Source organism: Achroia grisella, unplaced genomic scaffold, assembly GCF_030625045.1.
Source record: "Achroia grisella isolate CSIRO2021 unplaced genomic scaffold, CSIRO_AGI_Agris_v1 utg11170, whole genome shotgun sequence".
Lineage (NCBI taxonomy): Eukaryota > Metazoa > Arthropoda > Insecta > Lepidoptera > Pyralidae > Achroia > Achroia grisella.
In genome coordinates, this window is record NW_026712583.1 from 107,489 (window position 1) to 124,261 (window position 16,773).

Consider the following 16,773-nt stretch of genomic DNA (forward strand, 5'->3'; position numbering starts at 1 on the left):
TGGTTTTTATTGGACTTTAGCGGGCAACACTACGTACGCCTCCAGTAACTCAACAAGTATTGATAAGGGTAGTCGGAGTATACAGTAACCGTGCATGTCTGAAGAACTATTGCTGAGTGCAATTCGCGTCGATTTACGTCCATTTAGGAAACCTTGTCGCGATCGTATTCGATTAATGTGATATTGTGATAGTTTTTCATCATTTCTATTAATTTGTGATCGACATGAGTGATAAAGAGGATACTAAACCTCTGCTTTTGTAAGTTACACTGATATTTATATATACTAACTAGCTGTGCCCTCGGTTTCATCCACGTGAAACTTATAGCCTATACTAGCAGACGGCCACGCGTTACTGTGGTTAAGACAATAAAATAACACTGCGACTATAAATTGAGATGTAAGCTATCCTATCTTTCAAGTTGGATCAAATTGCACAAAATATGCAATTCAAATTTGCAATCGGTTCAGTAGTTTAGGATTTCATCGCGGACAAACAACACGACACGTAATTTTTGTATATATAAATTTAAATCGGATCAGTAATACCAGAGATTACCCTGTAAATCAAAACTCAAATTTACCTCTTTATGATATCTTATTCATATTATAAAAGCGAAAGTTAAGCGTGAAAGAGAAAACATCCAATCATACGAGTATTAGTATTCTTTCAGAAGCTACTGAACAGATTTTGTTGAAACTTTACAGTGATATAGCTTATGCATCAGAATAACATGTTTATATATAAAAATTACGTAGGTATATAGATCTAATTGACTCTGGTCATTCACATCTCTTTTGCCCCGGCATCAATTCTGGGGGAACAAACCCCGGGTAGCTAGAACGAGATACTTAAAATAATAATAATAAAGTAACATTTAACATCGTAAATTAGAATAACTTAACTTAAGAAGCCTTAGTAATAATTTTTTTGTTTGTGGTTTTATTTATATATAATCTCAATGTCATCTCAATTGGTCATCTGCATCCCCTAGAGAGGTAAAGGTTGGGGCCTCGGGGTCCCTTTGCCCCGACATCGACAACGAGGACAACAACCCTCGAGTGGCTGGACCTGGTTACTAAAAAGATAAATCTTGTATACAAAATTCTCGTGTTACAATGTTAGTTACTCCTTCGAAACGGCTTGACCGATTTTTATGATTTTTTATATGCAATTTAAGTAAGCTTGAGAATCAACTACGATCTATTTTCATACCCCCTAAGTTATAAGAGTGGTCTACCCCTAATATTTTTTTATCTTTTTTGGATTTTTTTATGATGTGGCATTAAAAATATATACAACCCTAAATTTAAACCGTTCTACCATCAACCCCTACTTTTTAATAGCGAGGTTAATTTATATGGCAAAGAAAGGATGAGGGATCAGCTGGTAAAGTAATAAAATTAAAATAACTTAATCTAACTTAAGAATTACCTACTGCCATACTTAAGAATTTTTTTGTTTCGTTTTTGATTTTTTTTTTGAGATTATAATCTCTATGCAACAACTTACGTTGGTAAGTACCGTGGTCGGGGGCGAAAGGGATTGTTAGTAATGTGGATTGATAACCCCATTGCTAGCAATGTAACATGTCAGGTCGACCTCCACGCGGTTCCCCCTGGAAACCATCGTGTTAAATTCCTGGTGAATTTGTCACGATGGGCTAACTGACCTGACCTCATGCTCATCTTATCATCCTCCACTGGTGCCCCGCCAGCGTAAACCGTCAGCGCAAGCGAGTGCACCATTCCATTATCATCCACAAAAAAAAAAGTACCGTGGTCGTGACCTTATCAGTGACAGTAGTGACATCGTGACATACAATATGACAGTTGCTGTGTCTATATGTCACTGTACATCGACAATGACGAGTGAGTCAGTGAATTGAATGGAATACGACAGAACAATTCAATCTTCGCAATTGTTGTAACGGTAATATGGTTTAGATGTTACAGATACAATCTTTTGTAGTACTAAACACATTTTCTAGATTATGTATTATGAACTAGCTGTGCCCGCCATTTCGTTCGCATGGACTAGACAACGAGAGACGAATTTCCATACAAACTTTCATCTCCTATTTTATTTTACTAATTTTTTTACAAACATTGGATGACATATCTATTTATATTTACAACTTAGAAAATAAGTTTCAAGCTACTAGCTTTAAAAATGACGATACTTCCATACAACCTTTCATCTTCTCTTTCAACGCTTACAACGTTGTTTAATAAAAATAGGAAAGGTCTAAAAACCAAGTCTCTTATATTTGGTAATCACATGCAAATCAGGGTAAGATATGTCCCGCGCTAATTTTTGAAAATAGAATTGAAACTACAGATCCCACTTTTAATTCTATTATCAAAAATTGGCGCCGAAAGTATCTTGTACTGCTCTTGACTTTGATTCCCTAATATTAACAAAATTTTAATATTCTGTTTTCAAAATTGGCGCGTAATCTATCTTACACTGATTTTGAATTGATTCTAAAAAATTCAACGTGGAATTTTAAAAATTAATATAATATTTTCATTTTAAATTTGAAATTGGAACAAGTATTTTTCTTTTAACAACGACGGAAACGACTTAAAATGGCTGTATAGTTTAGAACCTGTGCCACTCCCAACAAAGTATAATACGAAAAAAAGCGAAAGCAAATAAATGTACGTAAATCGATAAACATTTTATAGATTAGACCGCTCTTTTTTCATAAATTCGAAACCAGGAAGAATCATTTTTATCTTGTATTCAGCGCCACGTGTAAAAGGTATGCAATGCTTACAAATACAGGAGTATATCTAATTCCAATAGTTATTAAATTATATGGCACTCTGCTGGGTATCACAAACTTTAATACCTTATTGCCATCAAACTAAATAATCCTTATCAAGACTGATAAGTTGATAAGTCTAATACTGAGTTACAGGTTCCAAGGTTTATTGACCTAATTTCAACATAATTGTTAAAGTTATGTCTTCTATTCGATGAACATTATTTAAAATCAATTTCATTATTGTCATTTTTTTTAATATTTACTTTTTACTTAAGCATTGAAAATGATGTCGTGCGTATAAAGTTGCGCGGGAAAAATTGCAGTTCCAATCGACCACAGACTAAAATAATATGTGAGATCTGTGGAACAAGCCTGTTCACAACATCAAGCCAAGCATCTTCTGTGCATTACACATGCATGTAGTCAAATTAATAAACGAAATAGTAAAATAAATATTGTATAAATAATAATAACTTATTTATATAAGTATAGAAATTATAACCCAGTTATAGTGTTCAATAATTGTTAACAATATTATTATTTATAATTTTGATATATAGTTGAGCAAAGCCTATTACTCACTAAACGATTACTTAAATAACAAATGTGCATGGTAATAGTTGTTCATGCATGGGATTTTCATTTAATGTTTGACATAGGTACCTATATAAGTATAGAATTAAAAAAAAATGGGTTCTGAAAAATTGTTTAGTTTCTTGACAGTTCTTCTCAATTGAATCTGTATTGTTTTGTTCAATTGAATTGTGATTGTTCGAGCGCTATCGAACATGAGCTATTGACAGCCCATTTATATAAATCGGGACACATTTAAAAATATTCATTTTTATATGCCTTGCGCAAAACGACGTCACCGCACGCGTACCTTATTAATTAGATAATGTTCCTTGTAATATTATAACTCTTCGTATTAAATATAATAACTTACAGTCCACTACTTATTTTATTTACGAGTCATCAACAAACTGTTTTTTTTTTTTATCTCATGTTCGATAGCGCTCGAACAGTGACAGTAGGGAAAAAATATGAATGCAAAAAACTTGACGTTCACAAACGTCTAAAATGTCTTACATGAATAAATTATTTTTCCTTAATTTAGTTAAAATTAAAAAATTATCTGTATTTTGTAAACATGTACACGCTCATTTGATAACAATAACAGCTGAGTTTCTTGACAGTTCTTCTTAGCTCGAATATTTTTACGGACTACTCTAATGCTGTTGGCCGCAGCTGGACGACAGGGGGCATGCAGATGGCACTCCAAACCCGCGGAATGACTTATGGAGCGGCTGAAGGCCAGCTCTCGCCTGGCGTATACGACTTTATCCGCTGGAATGCGACCGAACTGACGGTAGATTTGACATATTATAAGAGTCCGTAACACGTAGAGATATTTTGATTTGATTTATATAAGTTTACATATGTGTATATATACATATAGTATGTAGCTCTGATTGATAGTTACTTTGTTGTGTGAACCATGGGTTATTTCTATGTACTAGATAGGAGATAGGTATTATCTATTGCCAAGGTAATTGTAATAATGACTACCAAGCTGCCTTATCACTGTTATCAATTATGTAATAATAAAATGTACTATAATTACTAACTATGTAGTTATGTGTTCAGATACAGAAACACAAGAGAAATAAGTAGTTTAAAATATTGTAAAAAAAATCGGTAGATATTGCAATATAAATGCACAACATTCAGCTAAATGAAGCATTTAAGTTTTTTTTTTTTTTTTCTCTTCTTTGGCAAGAGGCTAGTGTTGCCTATTATGCCACTAAAAACAGGAAACGAGACGGGATAATGGAAAGGAACGGGTTAAATTTTGAATATACTCGGAATTAGTGATCATGGGTTTTAAAGTTTAATGTTATTATGGGAAATAAAAGACGCAAGAGATTTATAAATTATAGGATTAGGATGAGCTAATAGGCATACAATGGATGAAGGAAAAGGAATTTCTAATGAGATGAGTGTCTCTATAAATGAAGAACGATCGTAAGAGGAGCAGGAAAACACAATATGATTTAGATCACCCACATCTTCTCATTTAAGTTTACGATATCACTCAAATATATGTTCAGAATTTTTTTAATACACTTAAATATTTATTTAGTATAATAGATTTTATTTATGTGCCCTAATTCATATTTTGATTGATTTCAACTTTCTTATATTTTAATTTAATTTTTATTAACACTTATAGTGTAAATCTCACAAGTGTTTAGGTACTATTTCATCTTATAATCTAATAACGCAAAATTACAATTCTTGTTAATGACTTTGAAATTTATTAACAGATTAAATGTTAGAGTATCCGATTTCTACGAGTCTTTGGTTTTGTTGTATTTTCATTTTGTATGACCCACGTAGAAATGTAAAATTAAAACAGAAATACGCGTTTTACATTTTTTTAATATTAAAAAAGTAAATATTTATAAAAAAAATATTTTTTTATATATAACACCAAAATTTATATATATAAAAACTTTGTTGTGTCACAATGTCAGTTTATATATCCGAAACGGCTTGACAGATTTTTTATGATATTTTATATGCATATATAGTAGGTCCGAGACAATCTATTTTTTATATCCCTAAGTGATATAAAAAATAGATTGTCTCCGATGTGTGGTGGTCCACCCCTACATTTATTTCTTGTTTTTGGACAATTTTATTTTTTATTTCTTTTTAAATGTGGCATTATATCGGTTTATATGTCTATACCGCTTTACGACCGAAGGTCGCGGGTTCGATTCCTCGCACTGCACAAACATTTGTATTCATGAGTATGATTGTTTGTATCGGTCTATTTGATTTATATGTATAATATGTATGTATTTATCAAAAAAAAATATCTATGTATTTGTATCAGTCTCTATCTAGTACCCATAACACAATTTTTTAGCTTTTTTATTCTATTTTTGTGTGAATTGTCCTGAGATTATTATTATTATTATTAAAAATACATACAAACCCAAATTTTCACCCTTCTATCATCAACCCCTATTTTCTAATAGCGAAATATTGCTTTTAAATAACAAACCCTATTTAAAAAATATATATACTAGCTGACCCACGCGATTTCGTCTGCATCACACTTACTTGACATTTGTTATTATATTTCGTCCAATTTACATAATATCTTTTTAAATTATAGCCTATATGTTATTTTGATGTATAAGCTATGTTACTATAAAGTTTCATCAAAATCCGTTCAGTAGTTTTTGCGTGAAAGATTAATATAATATTATGTAATGTATGTATGTATGTCTTACATGATATTTATTTACATATTATGTATTCACAATAGTAAATAACCATTGCTGTGACAGAAACACTGTCACATACTCAATTAGCGGCTTACCATTAAATCTGCATATTGGATACAAATATATGGAAAATAGATATTGATTTGAATACATACAAATGCATACTATATATTCATAAAATAAACATATTGCATTGCATTTCGCATACAATACAGATATGTTGTAAATACTCTTGTTACTGACCACAGATTAACAATAATGTTGATCCTTACTTCTACTTATATATATATACTAGCTTTTGGCCGCGGCTTCGCTCGTGTCAATTTATCCCTTAGGGGCAGAATTAATCAAAATCCTTTCTTAGCGGATGCCTACGTCATAACATCTACCTGCATGCCAAACTTCAGCCCGATCCGTCCAGTGGTTTACAGTTGGTTTACCGTACAGCTAGTTTCGTATACAATAGAATAGAATAGAATAGAAATAGTCTTTATTCAAATACACTTAATATAAACACTTGAATAGTCAATTTTTTTAGATTCTACTGCTCATTCGGGACGCACACTCATCACAAGAAGAATGGTTTTTTTCATTCGTTTCAGGCGTCCATGGGCTGCGGTAACCATTTACCATCAGATGGGCCGTATGCTTGATTTCCACCATCATAGTATAAAAAAATTTAAAAAGTAATTGTTTTAAAACAAAATTTTAATATTTTTTGTGAATACAAGCTGCCAATAAATAAATAAATAGTTATAGAAATAGACATAATCTTTATTCAAATAAACTTAATATAAGCACTTTTGAATAGTCAAGTTTTTTTATTTTACCGCTTATTCGGAACGCAGATTCATCACAAGAAGAATAAACTAGAAACTTGTGTGTTGCTCTTTTAAATAAATATTGATTTACTTATATTTAATTTACAACAAGGATTAGGCATGCGACAATCAACATAGAAACCGCTACGCACTTAATCTCTGTCTACTACTACCTACGCACTTAATCTTCTCAATACATCTACGAAAATATTGTGTATGCCAGGAAAGACATTAACAGTTTTAAAAAAGTAGGTGATTACACTAATGAAAGCTTACGTTATGTCAACAAACTAGTTTTACCTAAGTGCCGTTTGATGAAAGTCAGTAATTAGTTTTATGGAAATTGCGTAAGGTTTTGAATAAAGATTATTTCTATTTCTATTTCTGTTCAATCAGATAACATAGTTACTTGATTAACAAAATCAGCCATAGTTATCTGAGCAGACCGGTCCCTACTGCTTGCACCTGTTCACGAGTATAAAGACTGAGCCAGCCTTCATTGCGCTCGACCATATTCAATGTCCCGTCCTAAGAAAAAATTGTCATCATCATCATCGCAGCCCGGAAGACGTCCACTGTTGGACATAGGCCTCCCCCAAAGATTTCCACGACGATCGGTCCTGCGCTGCTCGCATCCAATGCCTTTCAGCGATCTTGACCAGATTGTCGGTATATCTTGCTGGAAGCCTTCCCACGTTGCGACTTCCGGTCCATGGTCGCCACTCGAGGACTTTATTGCCCCAACGGCCATCTGTCCTACGAGCTATGTGCCCTGCCAATTCCACTTCAGTGTCGCAATTCTTCGGGCTATGTCGGTCACTCTATTTCTTCTGCGGATTTCCTCATTTCTGATTTGATCACGCAGAGAAACTCCGAGCATAGCCCTCTCTATTGCCCTCTGAGTGACTCTGAGTTTGTTCAAGAGGCCCATAGTTAGCAACCACGTCTCTGTGCCGTAAGTCATCACTGGCAACACAAAAAGAAAAAAATATATTAAGAAAAAAATGAATACTACCGTATGTCGTAATTTGGTACATATCTGATCTTGTTTACGACTTCACGCAGACAGCGCCGTAGTATATAACTAGTTGACATAACCGGACCGGATCGAACTATTGACGTCAAGGAATTAACCATTAGAATCTTAAATATGTATATAAACAAATTATTTTATTATATATTCGTCTAATCTGTTAGTAATGTGAATATATACAATCATTTATAGCCTCTGTGGTGTAGTGGTTTAGCACACCACCTTACTTTCAATGCCCACATGGGTTCGATTCCTCCCGCGATGCAAACATTTGTATTCATGAGTGTCATGGTTTATATAAGTCTGGGTGTTATCTATGTATATTATGTACTACTTGTACCCGTGACTTCATCCGCGTGGAATTTAACTTTATTTTTCTTAAATAAAAGTAGCCTAAGTTACTCCTTATTACATCAGCTACCTGCTAAAAAAAGTCCCGTCAAAATCGGTCCAGTCATTTCAGAGATTAGCCGGAACAAACAGACAGACCGACAGACAATAATTGTAAAAAATGTTATTTTGGTATATGTACCGTATTTATATTCATATGCATGTAGTAAAAGCCGGTTATTTCAATATTACAAACAGACACTCCAATTTTATTTATATGTATAGATGTATAAAAAAATCTATCTATATATATAATAGATTGTATGTATGACGTGTATGACGTGTGTCGCGGGTTCGATTCCTCTCATGTTACAAATATTTGTATTCATAAGTATGTTTGTATCGGTCTATGTATTCTCATAACACAAGCTCTGCTTAGCTTGGGACTAGATAGGACTGTAATTGTCCAGAGTTGTTATTATTATTGTAAACTCTTCATATTACATTAATAACAAAGTACGTACAACTTTGTTATTAGAGTAAACTGCATGTATAATACAGTAAACGTAGTTAAAGCGTTACAAATCACCTTATTATTGTGTAAATTATGTAATTTTGTACTATTTGCTCGAATGATGTCATTTGCCATAGAACAACTACAAAGTAACGACCGATAATTGCGATTTAAGGAAACCTTTTTACTGTATTCATAGCTCACAGCAAAAACATATTTTATTGTGGCAGTGCACTCGTATTATCGCTAATTATTTATATATTAAGTTAATCAGTTCTTAACACCAACTATTTTATAATAAACTAGCTGACCCCGCAAATGTTTTGCCATATAAATTAAATCGCTATTAATAAATAGGGGTTGATGGTAGAAGGGTGAAAATTTAGGGTTATTTTTTAATCCCACATTATAAAAAGTAAAAAAATAATTGTGCAAAAAATAAAAAAGAAAACGTTAGGGAGTGAACCCTTATCAATTAGGGGTACGAAAAATAAATAGTTGTATGGTTGTATGTATCTTCAGTGCGACATCATAAAAAAAGAATAATTTCCAAAAAAACATAAACAATTGTTAGGGGTGGACAACTCTTATAACTTATGACATACTCCTAAATTAGATAGTAGTTGATTCTCAAATTTACTGAATATGCATATAAAATTTCATAAAAATCGGTCCAGCCGTTTCGGAGAAGTATGGTAACTAAAAAAGTAAATAGATAAGTAATAACAGATGGATCCTCGGCTTGTTATCCATTTTGTTAGCCTTCCTTGATAAATGGGCTATATTGGAAAAGTAATAACAGAAAGCTTGTTATCAATTTTGTTAGCCAATCGCCTTCCTTGATAAATGAGCAATCTAACGATGGAAGAATTTTCAAAATTGGATTAATTGTATCTGAGATTATCTCTTTCGTTGAAACTCACAAACTTTACCTCTTTATAATATTAGTATCGATAGGTAAAAGTTGCTTGGAAATTTCTTAATTATAATAATATAAAAGTTGCTTGGAAATTTCTTAATTATAATAATAATAATTGAGGAATCGAACTCACAACCATCGGTCGTAAAGCGGTGTGCTAGACCGCTAGACCACCGAGGTCGTCAAAATAATTATGCGGTAGTCTTCATTCATTATAAACTCACTTCAAAGTTCAATTCTTACACGTGAAATGTTTTTCTTTACAGTTTCAAAGATGGTAAAGCGTCATATGGTACAGAAAGTCCGGCCAGGGGTCGCCGGGTCATATTCTGCGTTCACGGCAACCCATCTACAGGCTGCTGTGCAGTAATAGAGACAACTACAGATGGAGATGATCCTGAGAGGAGGAATGCCAGCATTACTGAGATTGAAAGTGAGTTCGCAAAAGCACCGTTATTTTATGAGTCAGGTTTTGTTGATGATTCTGAAAATGTAGTAATAGTATACACTGGCATCAGTGAAGGATATAATAATATAAATGATAATGAATTTAGGTTACTTGACCTAATGACGCAAATTCATCAGAAATTTGTTACGATGATTTCAATATGGGCTAACAATGTACCTTAGTCTCCATTAAAAATTTTTGTTAATCTATTTGTACTCACAAAAGTAACTTCGGAGATCTGTTACGCATACGATTATGTGTATAGACTACGATATAAATTCATATCTTCGTTGTATGAGTAATTGTTGTTCAAAATTCGTGGTTGTATAAAAAATATCTTGCAAATATGGGAATGTTTGATGTTGTTACAAAAAACAGTGCTGGAATCGAATTATCTAAAGTAAACGACCACACAGGATATAGCAGACCAAATGTTTATTCAATGAAATGTTTTTTATACTACTAATCTACTGATAAACAAATTTTGGTGGTAACTGGCATTTGTGTAGTTGGAAAAGATCAGGTGCAATAGTAGCTGGTGGGTTGTTTTTACCTTGATTCAATTTTGATGAATGTGTCATCTTTTTAGGTGAATTAGTTTTTATAAAATTGTCAGATGCTAAATTGAAGTTAGGTGAATAGTTAGACGTAAAATTATGTGTCTGGAATAAATGTTGGATTTTAATCTGATAAATGGACTCAAGTGGTTAGGTGCCTAATCTTGTCTTTTGTAGATATTTTATTAAATACACATAATGATTCTTTATGGGATTAGTACACAGTTAATGAAATTACGAATATCATTAATTAATGAATATTATTATGAGAGTTTGTCTATGGTTTAGAAGAGGTATCTGATGCTCATCCTACTTCTCTATGTTTTTGGCCCAGAAAAATTAATGGCCCCGTTTTTAACAGCTTATCGAATTGTAACTTTTGCTTTATGGAGCACTAATGCCCTAGCTAATATTGATTGTCATAGAAATACCCTATTATTTGCATTATTCCCTGAAATTATTGATTTTGTAGTTTTTGTGAATAATAAATGTGTAATAGAATGTTTATTATTTTTCTTACATTTCCAGGGCATTGTCACAGATCAAGAAATGAAGAGATAGACAAGAAAGCCAGAAGAAAACTCATTATAGCTAGTATATTGTGTGTAATATTTATGATTGGTGAAATAGTAGGTGAGTTTAATTTAAATAGCCTTTTTTTAGCTATTACATAGTAAGGGAAAGAAAATTATAATGTTTGAATAATGACTCAAAATTTATTTAAGAAAAGGATCAAACCTTTAACGCTAGTGAGGAAATTCATTAAGACTCAATAACGGTCGAAATTTGATCGCCAATAGAGAAGGTCGTAAACGCGAATGCTTCCAATAGCGGTGGTCAGGTTCCGCACAAAATATTTATGGTCTCACACATGCTAATGATGGTGGAATTAAACAAAATAATGTAATTATAAGCAGAGCTTTCTTAAAATAGATACTAAGACATTTTTTAAGAAATTCATACACAATACACATAGGAAATAACCAGACATAACAAACAATCATACTCATAAATACAAATATCTGTACTGTGAGGGGAATCGAACCCGAGATCATCGGAGTTAAGACGGTGTGCAAAATCGGTAGATTACTGAGATCGACAAATTAAGTCCACGTGCATTAAATATATATTACTATTTTACAGGTGGTTACTTATCAAATAGTTTGGCGATCGCGACAGACGCGGCGCACTTGCTCACAGATTTTGCTAGTTTTATGATATCTTTATTTTCGTTATGGGTGGCCAGCAGGCCAGCAACGAGAAGGTAAATATACACAAGACAAATCCATTTCTCAGTTCATTTATTGTTTGCCTTTATCCCATCCTGTTAATTGGGATCAGCTCAGCATGTTTTCTCCCAAAGATTCCTATTAGTAGTAGTAGTAGTATATATGATTCTTAAAGCAGTCATCTGTTCTTTTTTCGCTCGTCCTCTCTTTTTACGTACTTTTTTAGTTCCTTCGCATGATATAAGATTAGTGTCAGTTCTCATCTTTAAATAAATGATAACTCAATTTTCTTTTTCGCCAAATAATGGAGTATACGAGACAGTGAGAGAGAGAAGAAAATCTTAAAAAATGATTATGGAAAACACTTCGAGACAAAAGTAGCCACCAAGAATATTTGTTTCGAATTAGAGCATTCTAACATTCAAATAATACACTCTACCACGTCTTGTATTGTATGTGAGTAGTTCTAATACTGAGGTTCAAAATAGATTTTCATTAATTTTTCATTAAATATCTCGCAAGCATCGGACGTAAGTCAGTGTTAAACTGCTACATTACCGACGTCGTCAAATAGATTTTTCATGTCTTTCCGACTAACCTTGTATAAATTGATATGGTAAAACGTTCCGTGAGACTAATATGATTGCATTAAATGATCTAATGCCTCTTTTACAGAATGCCCTTCGGCTGGTACAGAGCTGAGGTGATAGGCGCCTTGACGTCTGTCTTGCTCATATGGGTAGTCACCGGCATCCTGGTGTACATGGCTGTACAGCGTGTTATATACAAGTCCTTTGAGATCGATGCCACTGTCATGCTGATCACGTCCGCTGTCGGAGTAGCCGTGAACCTTGTGTATGTATTTTTTATGTAATTTGATTTATTTTTCATATATAATCAACATTATCCACTGCAATTCATTGCTGGATATAGGTTTCGCCCTTGGCGTACCACTGGGCATGATCTTGAGCCCTTCTCGTACAGTTATTATCCCTACTTATGTCGTCGCTCTTGATTATTTTAAGCAATTTAAATGGCATACAAGCTGATACAGTATCTGCATACAGTTATCACTTACAATCAGGTGGGCCACCTGATGGTAAGCGATGGAAGCTATTTGTAACTCTGGAATGTATTATTTTACAGCATGGGGCTGACGTTACATCAACACGGACATAGTCATGGAGGCGGACATGGCCACTCGCATTCCAGCTCCAATCCAGTCCTCAATAACAAGGTGAGGTTCTGTTTTCTTATGAAATTTGAATGGGAAATAGGCTGACAGATTTCCTAGTCGAAAGTGTGGAAGCTGCCTTCCTCAAGGCGATCACCTTGGCCCCACAAACACTGCAATAATCATGGTACCTCTAATGCGTTACTGCGGATTACGCCAGCATCCGTATCATGTAATTTCACTGCATTATTACTTACAGCCTTAGTACTTATTGCCTTACAGTTAGCACCAGGTTATCAGCTTACCAGCCATTCTAGTTACATAAAAAACGTATTTTGTCTTATATTATGGTAGCAATCCATAGATTTGGTGAGCTTGTCTAATAATGTATATAAGTATGTATAAATAACACTTAGTGTATTCGTAACTCTTTTAGTGACATTATAAAAGGCAATGAACATTATGTAGACAGCGATTTCTTTTTAATAATAAAAAACAAACTGATGGCCCACCTGATGATAACTACCGCCTATATACATCATCAGAACTACGGAACTCACGTTAATATGTGATACCGGTAACACCACGCATTGCCATTCCAGATGACTAAGTCATTATTATCAAAGGATGGGATTGTTGGGTACAGATTAGGTAGAGAAACTACAATGTCATTACCCAACAACCAAAACATAGCTTTCAATGGGGCTGATGAGATAGGTGATACAGAGGTATATTGTAAAAAGTCGTTTGCATGACAAACGACTTTTTACAATATACCTCTGGTAATATGGTTTACATTCCAAATGGTTATTATAGAAGGACCGTTCAAGCGAGTCAGACCTGGAAAGTTCGGCGTCGCATCAGCACGAGCACGAACATCACGCGCAGAACATCAACGTGCGCGCAGCCTTCATACACGTGCTCGGCGACTTCCTGCAAAGCTTCGGTGTGCTCGTAGCAGCCATCGTCATATACTACAAGGTATTTTCAATTCTAATGTATTACAATTAGGGTCTAATGTTGATTGATATTAATTTGTAGACATATTAGCTGTACCGGCTAAATTCGTACCGCATGACAGTCAGTTCTGTTCAGTCTGGAATAATCTGGAACGATCAAGATGAATTTTTGATCAAACTTTTTTGAATGTTTAAATATGTTCCTTTCCGTGTATCGTTTCGATATTTTAATATTTATTTTACTATTCGGAGCGGAGATGAATCCAACAAATTAGAAATAATTAAAATCGGTGCAGGCGCTCTTGACTTACGTATGGTGTAACTAACCCAGCTTTGGTTTATATAAATTTGATTTGATGATTTGATTTGATTATTGATGATAATGATTTGATGATAGGATGATTGATTTGATTTGGTGATGATTTAATTGGGAAGTTTAGTTACTACACATAAGAGATTATTCTGTACAAGCATTTAATCAATTTCGACGCTTCGATGGTCTAGTGGTGTAATAGCACACCGCATTCCTTTCGATAGTCGTGGGTTCAATTACTCGTACGGTACAAACATTTGTATTCATGAGTGTGTTTGTTTGTATCAGTCTGGGTGTTAACTATGTAAAATCTGTGTGCAAAAAAAATGTATTTCAGTATATTATATCAGTTATCTAGTATCCAAAATACAAGCTCTGATTAGCTTGGGACTAGATGGCGCTGTGTGAATTGTCCTGGTCATAATTGTCATAATTATTATCACATTGTTTGCTCTAGCCGGATTGGAACTTAGTGGACCCCATCTGTACGTTCCTGTTCTCAATCCTGGTGCTGATCACCACCTTCAACATCATTAAAGACACACTTCTTGTGCTGATGGAGGGGTCACCGAGGGGCGTCGACTTCCAGGTATATCTGATTTATGTTTATTTAATGTTCCTGCGTTGGGTAATTTTTGATAATAATGTAGTAGAGGGCGCTACCAAATTTTACAGAATAATTTCGATTGTCATTGGTATTTCTATGTTGAGATAGGCAGAATTTATTTGTGTTCCAAGTAGCTGACTTTGTGTAAGAAGCACTAAAAATTATGACGACTTAGACTTTGAAGCCGTGACTTGTGACACGGGTGTAGGTTTAAAAGACCTTTGTTAATAATTGACGACCTCGGTGGTCTAGCGGTCTAGCACACCGCTTTACGTCCGATGGTCGCGGGTTCGGTTCCTCGCACGGCACAAACATTTGTATTCATGAGTATCATTTTCCTGAGATTATTATTATTATAATGCATTATATGCATTAATACTCACCTTCACTACTTGCAGCTTCCCCCCAGGCCCAACTAATACCGGGATAATCCTATTTCTTATACAATTTCAAAGGTCTTTTAGTTGAGGACTAAGGCACTATCCGTGTTTATATGGAAGAGTCACAAATGTGTATGTGTGTATGTATGACAAGGCTCTACATGCCGTGTCAGTGTCCGGCCCTTTAGGGTCTTTGAGTTGAGGACATTACTTGTGTCTATATAGAAGTGTCAATTTAACAAATGTGTGTGTGCATAATACAAGGCTCTACATGCTATGTCGGTGTGGTGTTTTATGATTTTTTTTTTTTTTTTTTTTTTCGGACTACTCTAATGCTGTTGGCCGTAGCTGGCCTTTACAGCTTCACCGGACGTTATGGGGCGAGTGCAGATGGCACTCCAAACCCGCGGAAGGACTTATGGAGCGGCTGAAGGCCAACTCCTGCCCGACGGATACGACTTTAGTCTGAGGGCACCACTAGGGGTTCGAACCTCGGCTCAGGCCGTCGTAATTTCGATCCCCGTTTGAATTGGACGGGGGATCGATCTGATGGGCGCCCGGGGGCGCCGGTGTGGAGCGCCCGGGCGCGCGCAGGCGCCCGGTTGAATGCGCGATAGTGTGTGTTTGAGGTCGTCGTCTTCGCCGGCGAGGACGGTGTCGTGTGTGTGTGTAAAAGTGTGGTCGGGGTGGAACGGGTGGGCCCGTGGGGAGGTTACCTGCCGTTATGGGGTCGTCGGGGTGTTTTATGAGTTGAGCTCTAAGTCTATATAGAAGTTTGACTTCAACAAATGTGTGTGTGTATGTGTCTGCAGGAGGTAGCGAACACGTTCCTGTCTCTGCCGGGCGTGGTGCGCGTACACAACCTGCGCATGTGGGCGCTCTCACTTGACAAGACTGCGCTCGCGGCTCATCTCGCCATACGTACGTATATAACCTACATATACGACACAATACAACAAAACACGACACGACACGATACACGGCATAATACCTGTGCACCCTGCATAATAAAGAATATAATACAACACTCACAATAATACAATACATTACAACACAACACAACAATACAACATATTTTTTATGTATGATAATGGAATAGCACACCGCCTGTGCTTACGGTTTTCGCTGTCGGATCACCAGTGGAGGATGATAAAATGAGCATGAGGTCAGGTCAGTTGGCCTCTCATGACAAATTTACCAAGAATTTTCTACGATAGTTTTCAGGGGGAACTGCGTGGAGGTCAACTTGAAATGGTAAATTTCTAGCAATAAGATCATCAGTCCACATTACTGACAATCACCTTTCCCCCCAGGCGACGGTTATTAATAATAATCTGAAAATACCAGTAATAATAAAATACCAGTTGAGTTTCTTGCCAGTTCTCTTCAACTGAAGTACATAGCTATCCGACAGTA

General features: G+C 35.0%; 1 protein-coding gene across 5 annotated transcripts in view; it reads left to right on the forward strand.

The window, feature by feature from the left end:
* Positions 1-16,773, forward strand: part of LOC131850091 (proton-coupled zinc antiporter SLC30A2-like) — a 34,787-nt gene that overhangs the window by 16,193 nt on the left and 1,821 nt on the right. For 4 of the 5 annotated variants that reach the window (XM_059200266.1, XM_059200258.1, XM_059200279.1 and 1 more), the window contains 8 exons: positions 9,957-10,123; positions 11,224-11,328; positions 11,839-11,959; positions 12,600-12,779; positions 13,071-13,161; positions 13,915-14,079; positions 14,828-14,959; positions 16,170-16,278. In XM_059200266.1, coding sequence (XP_059056249.1) covers positions 9,957-10,123; positions 11,224-11,328; positions 11,839-11,959; positions 12,600-12,779; positions 13,071-13,161; positions 13,915-14,079; positions 14,828-14,959; positions 16,170-16,278 — 1,070 coding nt within the window. Of the gene's footprint in view, positions 1-88; positions 260-9,956; positions 10,124-11,223; positions 11,329-11,838; positions 11,960-12,599; positions 12,780-13,070; positions 13,162-13,914; positions 14,080-14,827; positions 14,960-16,169; positions 16,279-16,773 lie in introns of those variants that run through there. The other variant, XM_059200272.1, reaches the window with a different exon arrangement.